At 37.1% G+C, this 23183-nt stretch overlaps 1 protein-coding gene across 2 annotated transcripts in view; it reads right to left on the reverse strand.

The window, feature by feature from the left end:
* NBEAL1 (neurobeachin like 1) overlaps window positions 1–23183 on the reverse strand; it is a 228732-nt gene that overhangs the window by 138838 nt on the left and 66711 nt on the right. For both annotated transcript variants that reach the window (XM_089915931.1, XM_089915930.1), the window contains exons 5-8: window positions 21175–21336; window positions 9341–9422; window positions 8647–8774; window positions 71–153 (exon numbers count right to left, since the gene is read on the reverse strand). In XM_089915931.1, the coding sequence (XP_089772057.1) occupies window positions 71–153; window positions 8647–8774; window positions 9341–9422; window positions 21175–21336 (455 nt within the window). The remainder of the gene's footprint in view (window positions 1–70; window positions 154–8646; window positions 8775–9340; window positions 9423–21174; window positions 21337–23183) is intronic.

Here is a 23183-nt window from a genome sequence, read left to right on the forward strand (position 1 = left end):
CAGAATCAGAATAAGGAACAATCAAAGTAACATCAGAATCAAAGCAAGAGAAATTAGAGCTGTTACTTACGATAAAAGAAAGGGACAAACTCCACTGTGAGAGAAGCTGGTTTATATTTCTGTCTGCTCTTTTCCACAGTACTAAGGATTCGTCTATTGTTAAAAAGAAGTTAATACCAAATTACAACATGGGCAAGTAGAGAAGGCACAATTACAAAAACAATTATAAAATAAATTTAATATTTTACTTTTGATTTGTGTACTGAATAATACATCACCAGGATTGGCATAATCTTGAAAAGCAAGTCTAGCCACTAATTTAAATGCTCACCAACTGAAAGGATTTCTTCTTTCGAATTACACAAAAATTTAAAACAATTAACGGTGAAACGTAGCAGTCACATTAAGTTTCCTAACAACTGGAAATAGAAAAAGGAAATAGCCATTTAAAATTTCCAAAATGTAAAAGAACTAGTTCAGTAGTACTGCTAATTTGATACCTAAGGTAGTAGCTTATTCCTACAGTGCAACTGAAATTCATCAGAAATCAAGCTACTCTGTGCCACTTTCTGAAATTTTATCTGGACACAAAGACTCCATACCACTGGCTTCTTCTACCTGAAGGATACAGATCCAGAAGGCTGGGATTATTTTTGTTTTTAATTACAATTTCAGTAATTTTGATGGCTGAAATATTTCTACAGACTTTGGTAAGGCCAACACAAACAGCATGTGCTTTTACAAAGAACACTTCAATTCAACACAAAATGAATCTCTTAGATGGGCATGGTGGGTGTGGGGCTTAGGGAATAAAGGTTACTGTTACAATGACATATCAGCAACTGGTGGACTGCTGAAAATCCAAAAAAAAAAAAAGACTTTTTTCCATCCCCCAAACAAGCTCTTAACACTGTTAGAAACCTAGAAAAATGGTACAGGTGAACCGGTTTGCAGTGCAGAAATAGAGGCACAGATGTAGAGAACAAACGTATGGACACCAAGGCGGGGAGGTGGCAGGGCAGGTGGTGGTGGTGGGATGAACTGGGAGAACAGGATTGACATGTATACACTAATATGTATAAAATGGATAACTAATAAGAACCTGCTGTATAAAAAAATAAAATTAAATTTAAAATTTTAATTAATTAATAATTAATTAAAATAATGTATAAATACGCTCCAAAATCTTTTTGCTCTCACTAAAAAAAAAGGTAGTAAAATCATGCCTTTACAGAGAGCAAGTGACTTAGTAAACTTTGTTAAATCTTAAAACAACAACAACAACAAAAAACACTGTTAGAGCCAACAAAAATGGAAAATATTTGGAGAACAGCCACATAGAAATTCCATACATTTAAATACAATCTACTGATAAAGCACTGGATTAAGATGCCTTCTTCTCAACAATTTGAACAATATTCAATTAAGGTATTGAAATTATTTTCTTTATAATTATTACAATTGTTCCTTATAATTATATAGAAAGAAAAGCCAGTTGATCATAGAATAAGCTGAACAGGATAGGCACAGCTGGACTTAGTACTGACACACTAAAGAGTTCTAAGATCCAGATCTAATATCCAGATTCACTAGAAATCATATCAGATACCATTTGCTACTGCACTGCTTTCCAAATCTATGCCTATTTCCATTGCGTAGAAGGCTTAAGAATTATCCTACTTCTGTATTTATTTTAATTTCAAATATAACATCTTAGAACATTACTGGATCTTCCTATTTAAGATCATTATCAAAACTGTTTATGTGTTTCTAACAATACAAATATTACTAGAGTTTCAAATAAAAAACTGAGTCATGCCTTAAAAAAATTAGTCATGTTGTAGAAAAAGTAATTTTAAAAGGATGAAATCTGATTTAGCTTTCAGTTAGGTTTTTCCACGTATTTACATTTTGCACATTTATTATAAATTATGATATTAACTAATACATTGGATATATCCTATCCAAAAATCCTGTGCTACAAACAAAAATAAAGATTCTCATTTGATTAACATAATGAAAATGTACTCCTGCAATTTGTGATTAATGACTCATTCTAAAGGCTCTGTATTAGATGTAACATATGAACATAATTTCCATTATAATTGTGCTAAAATTTAATAAGCTAAATTAAAGAGGTGAAAACTATTATACATAACACAAATATTAAAGCATAAGTAGTTTGCACTGCATGTTTTCAATAGGATAAGACAAAACAGCTAATAATGTACCATTTTTAGAACATAGTATATTTGGTTGCTCCATTATTAGCTGATATTTGGGCCAAGCGTTTAGCACCTAGTTGATGCCAATACATATCAACAGGTTGCTGAGAGGGATGCAAAATGTTTGCTTGCATCTCAGTTTTCTAAGTTTATGTCCCCTGGTCAATTTTTCTGTGCTTGTGTGTGTGTGTGTGTGTGTGTGTGTGTGTGTGTGTGTGTGCGTGTTTTCCCATCATACCTAGAACATAACTACTTTTCTTAATTTTTCAACTTTTTATCTGGAAATAAGTTCAAGCTCTTACAAAAGCTGCAAGAATAAAAATAGTACAAAAAACTTCAAGTATAGTCTACCCAGGTTCACTGTTAAAACTTTATCCTAAATGCTTTATAATTTTCTCACTCCCCCCTGAAAAAGATACATATGCACATATATCTATATATGAGATATATATTTATATATACACATATTCAGACCTATAATATTTTTCAGAACATTTAAGGGAAAATTATGAATATTATAGCCTTTTACCTCTAAATACTTTAGTGAATAATTCCTAGGAATACTGTCTTACATAACACTACAGTACAGTTGTAAATTTCAATACACTTAACATTAATGTAATACATTTATGTAATCTACCATTCATAATCCAGTATGTCAAATGACCTAATCATGTCCTATAGCATTCCCACCTTCCCACCCCTAAGTATAGTCTCCTGTCCAGGGTCAGGTATTACATTTGGCTGTCACATCTCTTCAGCATCCTTTAATCTGAAACGTTTCCACAGCCTTCCTTTATGACACTTTTAAAGAATAGTGTCTCCTAACCCCTCCTTTTACTCATTAAAATGTTGTTCATCTGGAGTTTGCTTGATGTTTCCATACACTTAAGACTCAGATTATGCATTCTTGGTTGGAATATTATACAAGCAATGATGGGTCCTTCTTAGAGTATCATAGTTGTAAGCACAGGATGTCCACCTGCTTCTCAATGATGATGTTAATTTTGATCATCCAGTCAATGTACTACCCAGTACTGTACAAAATAACTACTAATTTTTCCTTTGCAACAAATAAGTAATCTGTGGAGAAACATTTTAAAACCATGCAAAAGCCATGTTCGTTATCAACACCTGCCCCTAGACTTAGCATCCTGAACCATATCTTTCCTATGATGTGTGCAAAATGCTGATTTTTTCCCAACACCAGCAGCCCCTGTACATTACTAATTGGCATTTGGCCTTCTAATGTAAGCAAGAGCCCTCTCTTCTCCCCTATCTCTCTCTCCCTCTCTGTCTCTGTCTCTCTCTCAATCTTTATCAATCACTGGTATGGACTCATGAATTCCTTTTTTCCCCCAATGGTTTATAATTCTTTAATGAATTATTTTTGTGTATATATTGTCCCAGATTTGGCCAGTAGGAGCCCGAAGACAAAACTTAATGTAAATTATTTTTCTCGGGACTTCCCTGGTGGTCCAGTGGTAAAGAATCTGCCTTATAACACAGGGGACGCAGGTTCAATCCCTGGTCAGGGAACTAAGATCCCACATGCCACAGGGCAACTAAGCCCATGCACCACAACTACTGAGCTTGCATGCCTCCACTAGAGCCCATGTGCCGCAAACCACAGAGCCCACACACTCTGGAACCCAACACCACAACTACAGAGCCCTCACACCCTGGAGCCTGCACGCCACAACTAGAGAGAAGCCTGCGTACCGAAACAAAAGATGCCGCATGCCTCAATGAAGATCCCACGTGCCGACCCAACACAGCCAAAAAAAAAGGTGAAATAATGTTTTTTAAAAAAACTATTTTAGTCTGTGGGCAGACAATGAGTCCTACTGAACTTACACTAGGCACAAAGTAGGAAGTCAATAAATATATTGTTTGTTTTTGTTTTTTGGCTGCCATGAGGCATGCGGGATCTTAGTTCCCTGACCAGGGATCGAACCCATGTCCCCTGCAATGGAAGCGTGGAGTCTTAACCACTGGATCACCAGGGAAGTCCCAATAAATATATTTTTAAATAAATGCTTGAATGAATAAGTCATTTTCAGGAAAGATTTCTTTCCCTATTTTAGTTCCATTTGGAGAAATCTTTCTAAATATGACGGATTCTACAAATAAAATCAAAATTGGGCTAACAGATTAATCAAATCTATTAATTAAATCAAATTACACATGAAGATACGAAAAACATCCATATATTTCATCAAATAAGAAATATAATTTTAAATGGCTTTGTATTTGGAATTATGTTAATTTTAATTAAATCTGTTCTAATCTGTTTTAGCTGTATTAGTAAGCAACAAGCACAAACAATAAGAAAATATATACATTCCAAATTTCCATTTAACTTCAGAATCATATTAATATATAAAGTCTAAGTTATTGTTATAGTTCCCCTGTACAGGTCTTCCATGAGCTATACAGATTTCTCCTAATTACATGATTTATCTCCACTATGTTTCATTTTTCTATCAAAGTCAAAGAAAACCAAGTCTCACTCTCTGCTTTTACCATTTACCTCAGAAGTAGTTCATATTATTCCTGGCAAAATTGTTATGCCTATTAAAAATAATACCTGGACAGCTTCCAGCACAATTTCTGGTATATATACTGCACTCATGAAATGCCACCACTGATCATCTACTCTTAGTTCTCCTTCTTGTTGTCATCTTACACTATAACTCTTTCTATATCATGTTATAATGTTTAAATGTCTTCTTGTTTTTGGCTCTCAAAACTTGTTTTGGGGGCTTTCCTGGTGGCGGAGTGGTTAAGAATCCGCCTGCCAATGCAGGCGACACGGGTTCGAGCCCTGGTCCGGTTAGATCCCATATGCCGCGGAGCAACTGAGCCCGTGTGCCACAGCTACTCAACTACTGAAGCCCGCGTGCCTAGAGCCCGTGCTCCGCAACAAGAGAAGCCACCGCAATGAGAAGCCCGTGCACCGCAGCAAAGAGTAGCCCCCGGGCTTCCCTGGTGGCGCAATGGTTGAGAGTCCGCCTGCCGATGTAGGCGACACGGGTTCGTGCCCCGGTCCGGGAAGATCCCACATGCCGCGGAGCGACTGGGCCCATGAGCCATGGCCACTGAGCCTGCGCATCCGGAGCCTGTGCTCCCCAACAGGAGAGGCCACAACAGTGAGAGGCCCGCGTACCGCAAAAAAAAAAAAAGAGTAGCCCCGGCTCTCAGCAACTAGAGAAAGCCTGCGTGCAGCAACAAAGACCCAACACAGCCAGAAATAAAATAAATAAAATAAACTTAAAAACAAAGCTTGTTTTTGTTTTCAATTACTAATTTTATTTAATCTGTTTTAATTTGTTCTCGGGTCTACCTTTTCATATCTTCTCTTTCTCCCACCTTTAAATTCATTTTGCTCTTAAGGATTCCTCTAAAAGCCTCTTCTGTCATTTCCAGACTCCTCTCCTTATGTTCCTCCTTCTATATGTCTTCCTGTCTATAAATAAAAATTCTTTGTCACTGTTTCAAAACTTAAAAAACGTTACCTTAGATTTGCCATTGCTGACAAGGCTAAGGTGGGGGATGGGGAAGTAGCAATAGTGGGAGGAAGAGATATAATTTCCTTAAGAAATCTTGGCATAAATGTTAAAATTGGGGGAACATTGATTAGTTGAGAACCAAAGTGCTAAATGCGTAGAAAGGCTACAAATGGAGCACTATTATGTGCTCCTCTCTTTGAATCTTTAGAGAGTTATGAGCAGTACATAGGCAGAGGGAAAAGGCAGTGACAGTGCTGTCTGCCAACTATTTCCATGTCTACTCCTTTTAGTCACAGGGTAGAACTAACTTCCACCTTGGTCTCCCTTCTTCTTCTGGTCTCACTGTGGTAGATGGGAGCATGTAACTAGTCTTGGCCAACGAGTTCTGAATGAAAGCGAAACATGTCATATGTCATGACCAGACAAGAGCATTAAAACTGCCAATGTGAGACATTTCAGAGCTTTCTTTTCTCTTTCACATGGTAACTAGCACAGCCTTAGATGCTTGCTGTTCTGTCAGTTTAGGATCTTGAGTGACTATGATGAGTAGAGGCTCCCTGCCAACCATGGTAGACAGAGAACAGGAACAAGAAGTAAACCTTTGTTATTCTAACCCCTTGTTTGTTACTGCAGCTTATCCTGATGGATAAATCTTTGCCAAGAAAAATGCAAAGCACTTTCTCACTGGAAAAAGAGACATATTAAAGTTCAATAGAAAAGGAAGTAATCAGAAGGTCACTAGTACCTTCCCATTAATAAACAATCAAGAAAAGTATTAGAACGATGTGATGGTTAATTTCATGTGTCAACTTGGGGGGTGTTTTGGGATGAGATTAACACTTAAATTGGTGAACACTGGGTAACGGAACTGCCCTCCAGAAAGTGCCTCAACTAATTAGTTGAAAGCCTGAGCAGAACAAAAAGACTGGCATCTCCAAGCAAGGGGGAATTCTCCAGAAGACTGCCCTCTGACTTCATCTGCACCATCAGTTCTGGTCTCCAGCCTGACTGCTTTTGAACTAGGACTGGAACTGGAACACTGGTTCTATAGCCTTCGAACTCTAACTGCACCACTGGCTTCCCTGGGTGGCAAGGCTGCCAGGCCACATCGCAGATTTGGACTTGCCAGCCTCTATAATCATGTGAGGCAATCGCTTACAATGAAGTTCTTCACACACACACACACACACACACACACGGCCTGCTAGTTTTGTTTCTGTGGAGAACCCTGACTAAAGACTACAACTTTTGGGCTTCCCTGGTGGCGCAGTGGTTGAGAGTCTGCCTGCCAATGCAGGGGACGCGGCTTCGTGCCCCGGTCTAGGAAGATCCCACATGCCGCAGAGCGGCTGGGCCCGTGAGCCGTGGCCGCTGAGCCTGCGCGTCCGGAGCCTGTGCTCCGCAACTGGAGAGGCCACAACAGTGAGAGGCCCGCGTACCACAAAAAAAAAAAAAAAGACTACAACTTTCAACACATAAAGGAAAGCAAATGTATAAATAAGCAGATAGAATTGTTATATTTAATAGCTGGAGTATTTGTTCCTATTAATTCTATTAGACACTTCTTGCTTTACCTAAAGGATGTGTTATTTCAATAAAATATTACTATATAGAACATATAAAGTATAACCCCATAGTCTACATACATGTTCTCTCAGTTACCAATCCTTCACCATTATCTAATGGTGGCTATTCAAATTGAGGGTATCCTACCCTAAATATACTGAAAAGCCTATAAAAAAAATCAAACATTCTAGTAACGAAATGTTGCAGGAAGTAGGAATTGTTTATAAGTGGGTCAGGTTACACTGAAAATGAAAAAATCCTGAGATTTAAAGTAGAGCAGATTAGGGAGACCTAAAAAAGAGATCTGATTGTAGGTGATAACACAACTCTTCCTATTCTTTGCCCACAGGTAAGAAAGACACATGAGTTTTTAAACTCTTCCCTTTGAGCTGTGTACTGGTAATTATGCCATTGTCACTAAGCTACAAATCCATCATCTTACATTCCACCTGCTTTGTGATGCTGGAACAGTCATTCTACAAACTGTATTTCCTTTTCTCCAGCTACCTCACTCTTGGGTTCATCAATAGTGGGTACTAAACAGAGCCTGGAAAGCTGAAAGAGTGAAAGGGGGACTGATGCCTTATTCCTTATTTTTTTACTGGCCAACAGTTCTTAACTATGGCATTCACAGTTGGTTTCTTTCTTCAGCTTATTTTTGGCAATACCAGAACCAGCCTCTTCACAGCTGCTCAGTGATAGCAGCACTGGCTTAGGACTCTATCCTCAGAAGCCTCAGACCAGGCACTGCAGGACCTCTTCTCCAAAACTTCTAGTTTCTGATAACTCTAATCTCTTCCCTTTGTTCCCACAGAACCAGGGAAGTAGCTGCTTCCTGAAGTTACTATCTCTGTATTACATCAGTGTCCCCCTTTTGTTTTTTGAGTTCTCTAATACCTATTTAACAATCTCCTTGTATTATAGTCTCTCTTTTTAAACAGAGAGACTATGGTTTCTGACCGACACAAGCTCCACAATTAAAAATAAAAACACAAAATACTGTTAAAATTCTTTTTCAAATCATGAAATATGCTTTAAAAAAAGATAAAGTTCCTTGAAAAATATGTACACTCTACTTGATGCTACTGTGCTCTGAGATTTTACCATCAGATTATTAGCATTCAATTGCATTACAGAATAAAAGTTCAGGGTAAATTTATTATCTAGAAGTGGCGTTCATCACTAATTCATTACCTCCAATGTAGTTCTCTACCTCAGAGATAAGGATGGGGTCTTAGACACATCTTACCAACTGCTTTCATAGAGAATGAGACCTGCTTTGAAGAATTGTATATATTATGATATTTAGGTTTTAAATGAACATTATGATTTATAAGACATACCCTGAAATTCTATGCCTCCAATTCCGATATGGGTCATATAAACTTTCACAAAATGCCAATGCATGGATCACAAATTCTTCGATAGATGTCTGATCTGCCAATTCCTTCTCTTTTTTTTTGCTTTTTAACTGAGAATTTAAACATAACATTATATGTACTTAAAAATGTTAAGCTGTATAACATACTGACCAACATCATTAAAAGACTACATGTTTCATTCGTCTAATAATAATAACTCATTTTTATTCAAATAAGCCTAAGTTCCATTTGAGTGTGTAAAGGGTCAGTTAATCATATGGGTTGGATATAACCTCTCAAATTTTAAATATTTCCTAGGAAGGATTTCAAATGGATAGACAAACGTCTTTCCAAAAAAGATGATGCTTTCAATAAGAGGGTTATTTGATGAATAAATAATAAATACATAAAATGGCAAACTGTGTCACTTAAAATAGCCATTTATAAAACACTTCAACTTTTAAATTAAAATAACAAAATGTATTAATAATTGCTTGTCTACTTTCAGATAATTGCATAAGATGCCTGAAATATATAAGTGCCCACTGATAATTTTAATGATCTTCTCAATTATTACCTCCTCTGAAAACATTTAACTTTACTATGATATTTTAAAAAATAAAAACTAGTTACTCTCAGTAAAACAACAAAAAGGAATATATTAATTCACACCTACTTGTTGAATATAGAGTGTTGTCATAGTGATAACATGATTGATATACGAGCAAGTCCCAATTTCTTCTACATTAGATAGATTTCTGTGAGGAAAAAAAAGAATAGCCATATATTTATTACATATGAATAATGAGAAAATGTATGCTCATGAATTCAGGTTGGTTTTCGGAACACATGTTGGCAAATGAAATACAAATAACAGTCATTAAAACTTAAAATCAATATGGTTATATAGCTGCTTTCCCACTGAGAATGCAAAACACACCTCAAGCACCATTTAACTACTATAAGCAGAGAACATTAAGAAAGGCATGCCAATGAGCATTTGTTTATTATAAAAAATTGGAAAATATCACAAAGTAGAAATAGAAAAGAAAAAGTCACTAATATTCTTACAACCCCAACGTTAGCAACTATATACATTTTGGATTATTTCTTTCCAGGTTTGTTGTTATTTTCCTATGTACTTTTTTAGCTTGGTTTTTTGTACATATTGTTGCCTTTATAACTCATGTGGTGCAGTTTTATAGTTATCATCTTGCTTTCTGAAATTATAGTTCCCCTTTTAGACTCATAATATATCTCCTCATCTATATTAAAAAGCCTTGAGAGAAGGGTGGGCATCTATACATACTCCAAGAGGGCATAGTGCATGCCTTGTTTAAAGCAGTGTGTCAACAAGTGCCTGGTGTTTAATTAAAATATGGCCCTCATTTTTATTCCATTTTTAATAAGACTGAGGTATGACACGTAAAATGCTAACATGTACTCTTACTAATATCACCAGTCTTTTTCTTGGCATACTAAAAAAAATTCTGTTAAGACAAAAAACTCTATTGTGTTCTGAGACATTGTAACCTTGAAAAATACTTTATATCTTAAAATCCAGTAAATGCTAAAGGAACAGGAAAAATTAACTAAATTAATGAACTTAGTGTAAGAAGTCAGAATGGCATGACATCTTTGAGAAAGCAAAGAGTAAAGGCAGAGGTAAAATTCAAAGCCCCTGTGAAGGATTCTGGGAAAATAGCCAAGTGGGAAGAACCAGGAATCTGTCTCCCAACCTAGAAAACAGTTACACTATCAAAATCAGTTTGATGTAACTATTTTGAACCCTTGAGTCTCTGTTGAAGGCTGGCAACTTCTATGGGAAAATCTGGATGATAAATTGCAATTAATGTCCTAAATTCTGCTCAATTTCAGCTATTAGCACAGTAGCACCTATCAATCTGCCACCCCCAGACATGTGGTAAGCAGCTGTGCACATGGTCCAGGAGCAGCTTGCTAACAGCTTGAAGAAACCAACGTGGGCAAAAAGGACCCTGTCCTCAACATATTGGAGATCGTGCTCTGATCACTGATTGCACCTTCTGATTATAGAGGTGCAGACAAAGAGGCAGGCAGGCACTGATATTGCACATCCTCACCACTTGTTACAAGCCCCTCCCCCTCTGGCTGAAGTAATTTCCAGGGGACTTAAAGGCATTTCCCTTTCCCCCTTCATCTTTTTGTTTTTTCCCCTTTTGGGAGCCAGATGTTAAAGACTAGGACATTCAAAAATAACAGCATAAATGGGGAAAATTAGAGAGTGACCACACATGCTGAGGGAAAGGGTCAGAGTAGATCTGAGCAGACCTTATGTTTACAACTCAGGTTGATCCTCAGCACAGAGACAATCTGCAATGATCAAAAAATAAAACAAATAAACAAAAATAACAACAAAAAGCAGCAAACCCCGGGAAAGGGGGTAAATCTGATTTTCAGAGTTACCACATTCTTAGATTCAAGTGTCCAGTATTCAATTAAAAACAAAAATCAGAAGGCATACAAAGAAATAGGGGAATATGGCCCAGTCAAAAAAAAAAAACAGAGATCAACAGAAACTCCCTGAAAAAGATATATTAGACAAAGACTTCAAAATAACTGTCTTCAAGATGCTCAAAGTATCAATACTAAAGGAAGATGTGGAGAAAGTCAAGAAATTAATGGGTAAACAAAATGGAAATATCAGTAAGGAGATTAAAAAAAAACTAAAAAGAAACCAGAAAGAAATTCTGGAACTATAATCACTATAATGAAAAATTCACTAGAGGAATTCAATGGTAGATCTGAGCTGGCAGAGGAAAGAATCAGTGAACTTGAAGATAGCACAATGGAAATTATCAAGTCTGAACAACACAAAGAAAAAAGATTGAGTCTAAGAAAAAGACGAGAAAGAAAAAGGGAAAGAGAATACTTAAAGAAATTATCGCTGATAATTTCCCAAATGTGATGAAGGACATGGATATGAACAGCCAAGAAGCTCAACAAACTCCAAATAAGGTGAACTCAAAGACACCCAAACTGAGACACACATTATAATCAAACTTTCAAAAGACAAAGAGACTATCTTGAAAATAGGAAGAGAGAAGCAAATCATCACATATAAGGGATCTTCAATACAATTATCAGCAGATTTCTACTAAGAAACTTAGGCCAGAAGATAGTGAGAGGATACACTGAAAGTGCTACAAGAAAAATAGCTGTCAACCAACAATCCTGTATCTGGCAAACTATCCTTCAAAAGTGAGGGAGAAATAAAGACATTCCCAGGAAACAAAAGGTAATGGAGTCTGTGATCACTCGATCTACCCTACAAAAAAATGCTAAACACTGTCCTGCAGGGTGAGAGGTAAGGACACTATCCAGCAACTCAAAGCTGCATGGAAAACTAAGATCTCAATGAAGGTAAATAAATGGGCAATTATAAAAGCTAGTATTATTGAAACAGTGATTTGTAACTGTATTCTTTGTTTTTATATAATTTAAGAGATTATATTTAAAGAAAAAAAATTGTTCAGGTAAAAACTAGTATTACTGTAACTTTGGTTTGTAATTCCAAATCTTGTTTTATACATAATTTGAGACTAATGCATCTAAAATAACTATTAGCTTATGTTTGGGGGCAAACATTGTGTAATGTAATTTTGTGACATCAGCAACCAAAAGGAGTAGGGACAGAGCCATAAAAGAGCAGAGTTTTTGTATGTTATTGATATTAAAGTGTTATAAATTCAAATTAGAATGTTATAACTTTAGAATGTTAAATGTAACACCAATGGTAGCCACAAAGAAAATATCTACAGAATGTATACAAAAGAGTATGATAAAGGGGACATCCCTGGTGGTCCAGTGGCTAAGACTCCACGCTCCCAATGCAGAGGGCCCGGGTTCAATCCCTGGTCAGGGAACTAGAACCCGCATGCTGCAACTAAAAGATCCTGCATGCTGCAACTAAGACCCGGTAGAGCCAAATAAATAAATAAACAAATATTACAAAATAAATAATGAAATGCTCATTATAAAAAAAAGAATATGATAAAGGAATTTAAATCACCACAATGAGAAGCCCACGCACTGCTACGAAGCGCAGCCCCCGCTTGCCACAACTAGAGAAAGCCCATGCGCAGCAACAAAGACCCAAAACAGCCAAAAAATAAATAAATTTAAAAAAAAAAAACCTTCTGTTTTAAGGCATAAGAGAAAACAAATAGAACAGTAAAAGAAGTAAATTCCTCCTTAGGAGTAATTACTTTCAATGTAAATGGATTAAAGTTTCCATTCAAAACACACAAGACTGAATGGTGCTGATGAATGAGTGGTAGGGCAGGAATAAAGAAGCAGACGTTGAAAATGGACTTGAGGACACAGGGCAGAAAGTGGAGACTGGGACATAGTGACAGAGTAGCACTGACATATATACACTACCAAATGTAAAACAGATAGCTAGTGGGAAGCAGCTACATAGCACAGGGAGATCAGCTTGGTTTTTTGTGAAGAGCTAGAGGGGTGGGATAGGTAGGGTGGGAGGAAGGCTCAAAAGGGATGGGATATGGAGATATATGTATGCATATAGCTGACTCACTGTGTTGTACAGCAGAAACTAACACAACATTGTAAAGCAATTATACTCCAATCACGATATTTAAAAAAAAAAAAAGACAAAAAAAGAAAAGAGATTGGCAGAATGGATACAAACTCAGGATCCAACTATATACTGTCTACCTGATGTCCAAGGACACAAACAGGTTGAAACTGAAAGCAGAGGGAAAGATATTCCATGCAAAGAGTAACTCAAAGAGAGCAGAGGCTGACATACAAATATCAGACAAAATAGGTTACATGGGACAAAGAAGGACATCATATATTTTAAAAGGTACAGGGGGCAGAGTCAAGATGGCATACTAGGAGGACACGGAATTCGCGTCTACACACAACTAGGGCACCTGCCAGGCACCGGCGGGGGACCACAGACACCTAAAGGGATGGGAGGGACCCCTAGTGAGCGGGTAGGATGTGGGGCTTGGGGGGAGTGATGGGAGAGGAGAAGTGGAGGCGGGATGGGCCTGATGCCCCTGAGGGGCAGCTGGGGGAGGCGAAGGGATCTCACACCCGAAGGGGGAAATTGGGGAACCATTGGGAGAGCAGAGGATCAAAAGGGAGAATGGCCAGGTTTCTCCTGCCCACTTGGGCCCCCAGGAACCTGCTGAGATCCCAGGCCTGATCCTCTGTCCACCAAGGCCCCTTCCAGCTGCGCGGGTCCTGAGGGAGTGGGAAGGAGGGAAGGGGGAGCAAAAGTGAAGGCTGGACCTCCGGGACTGGCACCCCTGAGGGGTGGATGGGGGAGGGGAGGAGTTCCTACACCCAGTGGGACCCACCCACGGTTAGGGGTCCAGCAGCAATGGGGGAGACCCTGGGGGAGATGGTGGGGAAGGGGACATGAAGGAATGGAAGGGAATGCAGTCTGTGCCTTCCCTGTCCACTTAGGTACCAGGAAGCCTGTTAGGCCCCAGGCCTAATCCTCTGCCCTCAGAGCCTCTCTCCTGCCACGCAGAACCCAAGCTCCGCCCCTACACCCCAACCCAGGGCCCTATCTGTACACTCAGAGAACCCCCTCTGAGACCCCCTCCAATGCACTGGGCCTAAACCCCACCCACACCCCCTCACTCAGGGCCCTACCTCCAAACTCCCTAACTCCACACTCCAGAGGCCCTCCTTTCCATGTGCTGCCTCTCCACTTCCACACAGGTCCTAAGCAGAGGCCCCACCCTATGCTTGAACATCACTCTGTCAAGGCCCCATCCCCAGGGCGTTTCTAGCTGCATGGGTCCTAAGCTTAGGAGTTGCCCCACGCTCAAAACTCATCCCCCCACCTAACTAGGTCCCGCCCCACCCTAAACCCAGCCCCTGCGTAAATTCCACCCCTGCCTAAACTTTGCCCCCTACAGCCAAGGTTTTTTCTTTTATTTTCTTTTTTCCTCTTTTAGACTGGGGTTCTATTTTACCTTGTTGATTCATTGTTGTCGATTCTTTTATATTTTTATTTTTCCTAAAAAACCTTTTATTTTTCTAGTTGTATTTTATTCTTTATACTTTGTTAACATTCTCTCCTTTTGGCTTCTTCCCCCCCGCTTTTTTATTTTTCTTTTTACTGTTGTGGTTTTATTTTACCCCGTTGGAGTTGTTTCAATTATAGTTTTATTTTTCCTAATATATTTTTTATCTTCCTAATTTTATTTTGTTCTATATTCTTGCATATTGCACTGCTCCTTTTCTTCTTCCTTTTTTTTTTTTTTTTTTTACCACACAGTGAAGCTTGCAGGATCTTGGTTCCCAGGCCGGGAGCTGGGATCCTGTGGTGGGAGCTCCAAGTCCAAACCGCTGGACTAACGAGAACCTTAAACCCCAGGGAACATTCATCGGAGTGAGGCCCCCGGGAGGTCCTCATTTCAGCACCAAGACCCGGCTCTATCCAACTGCCTGCAAACTCCAGTGCTGGATGTCTCAGGCCAAACAACCAGTAAGACAGGAATACAGCACCACCCATTAAAAGAAAAAAAAAAGAAACGACAAAAAAATATGTTACAGATGAAGGAGCAAGGTAAATACCTACAAGACCAAATAAATGAAGACGAAATAGGCAACCTACCTGAAAAAGAATTCAGAGTAATGATAGTAAAGATGATCCAAAATCTCGGAAACAGAATGGAGAAAATACAAGAAACATTTAACAAGGATCTAGAAGAACAAAAGAGCAAACAAACAGTGATGAACAACACAGTTACTGAAATTAAAAATACTCTAGAAGGAATCAATAGCAGAATAACTGAGGCAGAAGAACAGATAAATGAGCTGGAAGATAAAATGGTGAAAATAACTGCCAGGGAGCAGAATAAAGAAAAAAGAATGAAAAGAATTGAGGACAGTCTCAGAGACCTCTGGGGCAACATTAAACGCACCAACATTTGAATTTTAGGGGTCCCAGAAGAAGAAGAGAAAAAGAATGGGTCTGAGAAAATATTTGAAGAGATCAGAGTCGAAAACTTCCCTAACATGGGAAAGTAAACAGTCAATCAAGTCCAGGAAGCACACAGAGTACCATACAGGAAAAACATGCCGAAACACATATTAATCATAGAGAAACATGCCGAAACACATACTAATCAAACTATCAAAAATTAAGTATGAAGAAAAAATACTAAAAGCAGCAGGAAAAGCAACAAATAACATACAAGGGAATCCCCATAAGGTTAACAGCTGATCTTTTAGCAGAAACTCGGCAAGAGAGAAGGGAATGGCAGGACATATTTAAAGTCATGAAAGGGAAAAAACCTACAACCAAGATTACTCTACCCAGCAAGGATGTCATTCAGATTTGATGGAGAAATTAAAACCTTTAGAGATAAGCAAAGGTTAAGGGAATTCAGAACCACCAAACCAGCTCTACAACAAATGCTAAAGGAACTTCTCTAGGCAGGAAACACAAGAGAATGAAAAGACCTACAATAACAAACCCAAAACAATTAAGAAATGGTCATAGGAACATACATATCGATAATTACCTTAAGTGTAAATGGATTCAGTGCTCCAACCAAAAGACGTAGACTAGCTGAATGGATACAAAAACAAGACCCGTGTATATGCTGTCCACAAGAGACCCACTTCAGACCAAGGGACACATACAGAATGAAAGTGAGGGGATGGAAAAAGATATTCCATGCAAATGGAAATCAAAAGAAAGCTGGAGTAGCAATTCTCATATCAGACAAAACAGACCGTAAAATAAAGACTATTACAAGAGACAAAGAAGGACACTACATAATGATCAAGGGATCAATCCAAGAAGAAGACATAACAACTGTAAATATTTATGCACCCAACATAGGAGCACCTCAATACATAAGGCAAATGCTGACAGCCATAAAAGGGGAAATCGATGGTAACACAATAATAGTAGGGGACTTTAACACCCCACTTTCACCAATGGACAGATGATCCAAAATGAAAATAAATAAGAAAACACAAGCTTTAAATGACACATTGAATGAGACAGACTTAATTGATATTTATAGAACATTCCATCCAAAAACAACAGAATACACTTTCTTCTCAAGGGCTTATGGGTCATCCTCCAGGATAGACCAGATCTTGGGTCACAAATCAAGCCTTGGTAAATTTAAGAAAACTGAAATTGTATCAAGTATCTTTTCTGACCACAACGCTATGAGACTAGATATCAATTAAAGGAAAAAAACTGTAAAAAATACAAACACATGGAGGTTAAACAATATGCTACTAAATAACCAAGAGATCACTGAAGAAATCAAAGAGGAAATCAAAAAAATACCTACAAACAAATGACAATGAAAACACGATGACCCAAAACCTATGGGATGCAGCAACAGCAGTTCTAAGAGGGAAGTTTATAGCAATACAACCCTACCACAAGAAACAAGAAAAATCTCAAATAAACAACCTAAACTTACACTTAAAGCAATTAGAGAAAGAAGAAAAAACCCCAAAGTTAGCAGAAGGAAAGAAATCATAAAGATCAGATCAGAAATAAATGAAAAAGGAATGAAGGAAACAACAGCAAAGATCTATAAAACAAAAAGCTGGTTCTTTGAGAAGATAAACAAAATTGATAAACCATAAGCCAGACTCATCAAGAAAAAAAGGGAGGGCTTCCCTGGTGGCACAGTGGTTGAGAATCTGCCTGCCAATGCAGGGGACGTGGGTTCGAGCCCTGGTCTGGGAAGATCCCACATGCCGTGGAGCAACTGGGCCCGTGAGCCACAACTACTGAGCCTACGCATCTGGAGCCTGTGCTCTGCAACAAGAGAGGCCGTGGCAGTGACAGGCCCGCGCATCGTGATGAAGAGCGGCCCCCGCTCGCCGCAAAATGGATTAAAGACCTAAATGTAAGTCCAAACATTATAGAACTCTTAGAGGAAAACATGGGCAGAACACTCTATGACATAAATCACAGCAAGATCCTTTTTGACTCACCTCATAGAGAAATGGAAATAAAAACAAAAATAAACAAATGGGACCTAATGAAACTCCAAAGCTTTTGCACAGCAAAGGAAACCATAAACAAGACAAAAAGAGAACCCTCAGAATGGGAGAAAATATTTGCAAACGAAGCAAATGACAGAGGATAAATCTCCAAAATATACAAGCAGCTCATGCAGCTCAATATTAAAAAAACAACCCAATCCAAAAATGGGCAGAAGACCTAAACAGACATTTCCACAAAGAAGATATACAGATTGCTAACAAACACATGAAAAGGTGCTCAACATCACTAATCATTAGAGAAATGCAAATCAAAACTACAATGAGATATCACCTCACACCAGTCAGAATGGCCAAAATCAAAAAATCTACAAACAACAAATGCTGGAGAGCGTGTGGAGGAAAGGAAACCCTCTTGCACTGTTGGTGGGAATGTAAGTTGATACTGCCACTGTGAAGAACAGTATGGAGGTTCCTTAAAAAACTAAAAATAGAACTACTATATTACCAGCAATCCCACTCCTGGGCATATACCTTGAGAAAACCATAATTCAAAAAGAGTCATGTACCACAATGTTCAATGCAGCACTATTTATAATAGCCAGGACATGGTAGCAACCTAAGTGTCCATCGACAGATGAATGGATAAAGAAGATGTGGCACATATAAACAATGGAATATTAGTCAGCCATAAAAAAAATGAAATTGAGTTATTTGTAGTGAGGTGGATGGACCTAGAGTCTGTCATACAGAGTGAAGTAAGTCAGAAAGAGAAAAACAAATACCGTATGCTAACACATATATATGGAATCTAAAAAAAAAATGGTTCTGATGAGCCTAGGGGCAGGACAGGAATTAAGACACAGACATAGAGAATGGACTTGAGGACACGAGGTTGGGGAAGGGTAACCTGGGATGAATTGAGACAGTAACACTGACATATATACACTACCAAATGTAAAATCGATAGCTAGTGGGAAGCAGTTACCTAGCACAGGGAGATCAGCTCAGTGCTTTGAGACCACCTAGAGGGGTAGGATAAGGAGGGTGGGAGGGAGACGTAAGAGGGAGGGGATATGGGGATATACGTAGGCACACAGCTGATTTACTTTGTTATACAGCAGAAAGTAACGCAACATTGTAAAGCAATTAATACTCAAAGATGTTAAAAATAAATAAAATAAAAGGTACAATATAATGTAATAAAAGTATATATGATATTACATATAACAAAGGTATTACACTAGCAAAAAGATATAACAATTATGAACATTTACGTATCTAATGACAGACCATCAAAACATATGAAGCAAATGCTGACAGAATTGAAGAGAGAAACATATAGTTCTTCCATAATAGCTGGAGAATTTAATACCTCATCCACAATAATGAATAAAACAACTAGATAGAAGATAAGTAAAGCAACAGAGGACTTAACACAGTAAATCTAATAGCTCTAAGAAACATATACAGGTGACTCTACCCAACAACAACAGAACAAACATTCTTCTCAAGTGCACTTGGGACATTTTACAAGATAGACACTATATTAGGCCACAAATTAAGTCTCAACAGATTTAAAATGACAGATATCATACAAAGTATCTTCTCTAACCACAGCAGGATGAAGTTAAAAATCAGTAACATAAAGAAAACTGAAAAATACACAAAACTGTGTAAATTAACAAAAATACTTTAAAATAATCAATGGATCAAAGAAGAAACCCACAAGGGAAATTAGAAAATACTTAAGATGAATGAAAAGGAAAACATGACTTACCAAAACTTATGGGAGGCAATGAAAGTGGTGCAAAGGGAGAATTTTATAGGTATAAGTGCTTACACTAAAATACACGAACAAGAAACCAACTACCTAACATTAAAACTTAAGGAATCAGACAAAGAAGAACAAACTAAACCCAAAGTTAGTAGAAAGAAGGAAATGATAAAGATCAGAGCAGAGATAAAAATAAATTTTTAAAAACAGAGAAAATCAATGAAAACAAAAATTAGTTCCTTGGAGACATCAACAAAATTGACAAACCTTTAGCTGGATAGACTAAGAAAAAGAGAGACGAATCAGATTACTAACATCAAAAATGAAGTGTGGACATTACTACTGATACTACAGAAATAAAGAGGATTATTAAGAGAGTACTATGAACAACTGTACAACAACAAATTGAATAACATAGATGAAATGGACAAATTCCTAGAAACACAAAATCTGCCAAGATTAAACCATGATGAAATAAATAATCTGAATAGACCTAAAACTAGTAAGGAAACTGAATCAGTAATCAAAACTCTCCCAAAAAAGCAGTCCTGGACCTGATGTTTTCACTCATGAAGTCTACAAAACATTTAAAGAAGAACTAATGCCAATCCTTCTCAAATTTTTCCAAAAAACTGAAAAGGAAGGAACACTTTCTGACTCATTATATGAGGCCAGTATTACCCTGATCCCAAAGCCAAACAAGAGACTACAGGAAAACTACAAGCCAACATCCCTTATGAACATTAATGCAAAGATCTTCAACAAAATACTAGCAAAGAGAATTCAACAGTATATTAAAAGTATTACACACTATGACTAAGTGGGATTTATTCCTGGAATGCAAGGATGGTTAAACATATGAAAGCTAATCAATGTAATATGTCATATTAACAGAATAAAGGGGAAAAAAACCCAGATGATCATCTCAATTAATGCAGAAAAGCATTTGACAAAATTCAGCAACCATTCCTGATAACAACACTCAGCAAACTAGGAACAGAAGGAAACTACCTCAACATAATAAAACCTATATATAAAAATTTCACAGCAAATATCATACTAAATGGTAAAAGACTGAAAGCTTTTCCTCTAAGAACAAGAAAAGAAGACAGATTTTAAGAGGCATGTGATGCCCCTAACCCAACGGTTCTCAAATTCTTATATGCAGATTAATGGAATGTATGAAAATTCAAAATGCCTGAGCTCTTTTGGATCAGAACTTCCATACGTAAGGCTCAAACTCTGTATTTCTATTAAGCTTCCCAGTTGACATTTATGCACACCAAAATTTAAGTACCACAGACCTAATCATCTATAAATCTGGAAATATAAGCTATGGAATAATTATACTTTCTTTGGTAAAATTATAAAATGAAAGACTAGAAAAATACATTTCACAAATGATAATGCACAGTATAAAAATGTATATGTACATGTGTATTGGTGAGGACCATATAGAAAATACCAGTGCAATAAATTCTTAAGTAAAAACTCCTGTCATTGTCTTTACTCTAAAGCAATTATTTTTTATCCTGGCTGAATCTCTCTAAGTAGATATAGTAAAAGGCTTTCCAATATAATAACAAACCACAAGCCTATTGCAAAAGCTGCACTCATCCCTAAAAACTCCATATGAACAACAAACATCATTAATAACCAATAAATGCATTATTAGTTTGCTAATATTTAAAACAGATAACTAGTTTATTTGTACCAGATACCTGCAAAGAACAATGAAGAACTTGACAAGCAAAATTGACAAGGCTTGTTGTTCTTCCTCTAACCCATCTGCCATTTTCTGAACACACTGTAGAAGCTGGGTCCTCAGAACCTGCAGAATATTATCAGGAAGTAGAGATATTCCTGGAGGCACATCATCTACCCTACAATATAAGGGGAACAAAATAAGAAGGGTGTTTAAATACAGGACGAAAATCTGTGGCACTTTAAAGTAACTACATTTTCAGCTCAAATCCTAAAGAAGCTCTTTTAGTCCAGATATTCTGTGCCTTCCTCTCTGCATGGTACCACCAAATGGAGAGTGACATTTTAGAAGATTATTAGAGCAGAGTGGTTAGTCTTACTTCAGAGGAGTCTTACTGAAAAGAGAGAGAAAAAAAGGCTATTTAGTATTTTCAATTGTGCTATTGTTAAAGAAAATATTTAAAATATAAGATTAGTTCACCTTCTACTATTTAGAAATACAATGTGTCTATACCATTTCTAAAAGAAACAGTAACTAGCAAATAAAAATGAAGTACCTCTAACTAGTTTAATATCTGTTAACTGCTTTACTAAATAAACAATATTCACCTACCTACAGGGTCCCTAAGCCATCTGATCAGAAGAGGGAGAGAAGATAACTAGCAAAATGAAAGGAGAAAGATAGAGGTGAATGTAGAACCCCAAGCATGAGCATCAATAGAAGACTCTTTTAAAGCAATACATCAATATTTTGTGACAGGTGGTTTCTGTGTAAGAAGACAATATGGTTCTTTATGGGCAAAAGCCAATACCAGATGTAACTGGCTCCTTGCATGTGCCTCTCACATTAAAACCCCCTAGATTCAAAGTCAGAAGCCTGCATACTAAGTTCCACCTCTGTAACATGAAGCACTTCATTTAATCTCTGAAGTTCCCTAATCTATAAAACTGTAATATCAGATATCCACCCTATTTCACTGGGCTCTGAAACCAGAAAGTCAATGTGCATTTTCAGCTTTAAAGTATATAAAGAACTCTAAATATGTAATGCATTTTAAATATACTATCTCTAAAGCCTCAGAATCTTTTCATAAGCCACTGTATTCTTATTTCTCTATCTCTGTTAAGAAAAATGCTCAAATAGCAAAGAAGCACTGTGAAGAGTTCCATGATTAAATGGCAATTATACTTTATAATAGTCTTTTCTTCAGATAATGCTTAACATGAAGTATTAGTACTATGTTTACACTGAGTAAAAGGCATTCACTGTAGACAAAGAAATTTGAAGCATCTTAGCAGTAGTCACATAAACACATATGTAAATATTATTAGCCTCTTCCTGAACCACCCTACAACATAAATTAATAAAGCATTTTATAAAATAAACACAAGTCACAAAGCATACTACCAAGGTTGCCTAATACTATATAATCATGTTCTAAAAATACATGTTTCATTTTAGTCTGGGCATCATTTCACTTGCAGCTTTGGATTCTTTCATTCTCTCTTATTTATAGATGGTATCAGAAACACTCATTTTTATATTTAATTTTTTTTTGGAGAGCTAAAAAGAGGTGATTAGAAAAACCAGAGTTAACTTCAAAATAATAAACAAACATTTAAATATAACTGATTTTCAAGACTAAGTGAAACTACTCCTCCACACTTTTCCAAAAATGTTAAATCAACAAGCAAGAAGACATTAGATTTCCCAATATTCCATTTTAGTTATTTAAAAGACTAGTTCCTTTTGTCCTTAATTGTCCCATTTTCTATTTACACACATTTTGATTTAACTGGGCAGAAAAAAATATTAACTTCTAAAAGAGCAATCTTTTTTTTTAACTGACTCTCATTATAAAATTGGGGCTTACTTAGGACATGGCATATAGACAAAGTTGGAATTTTTGGCCTTGTTCCTAATGTGATGAGGATTTAAGAATTTAGAAGAATTTTCCCACCTCTAGGACTTTATTGTCCAAAATTCTAAGCTCCTTTTGCTGAAATTTCCCAAACTCCAGAAATC

The sequence above is a fragment of the Delphinapterus leucas genome, chromosome 8, assembly GCF_059928025.1.
Source record: "Delphinapterus leucas isolate spDelLeu-1000000601 "Yukka" chromosome 8, BTC_Dleu_Yukka2, whole genome shotgun sequence".
In the NCBI taxonomy this organism is placed as follows: domain Eukaryota; kingdom Metazoa; phylum Chordata; class Mammalia; order Artiodactyla; family Monodontidae; genus Delphinapterus; species Delphinapterus leucas.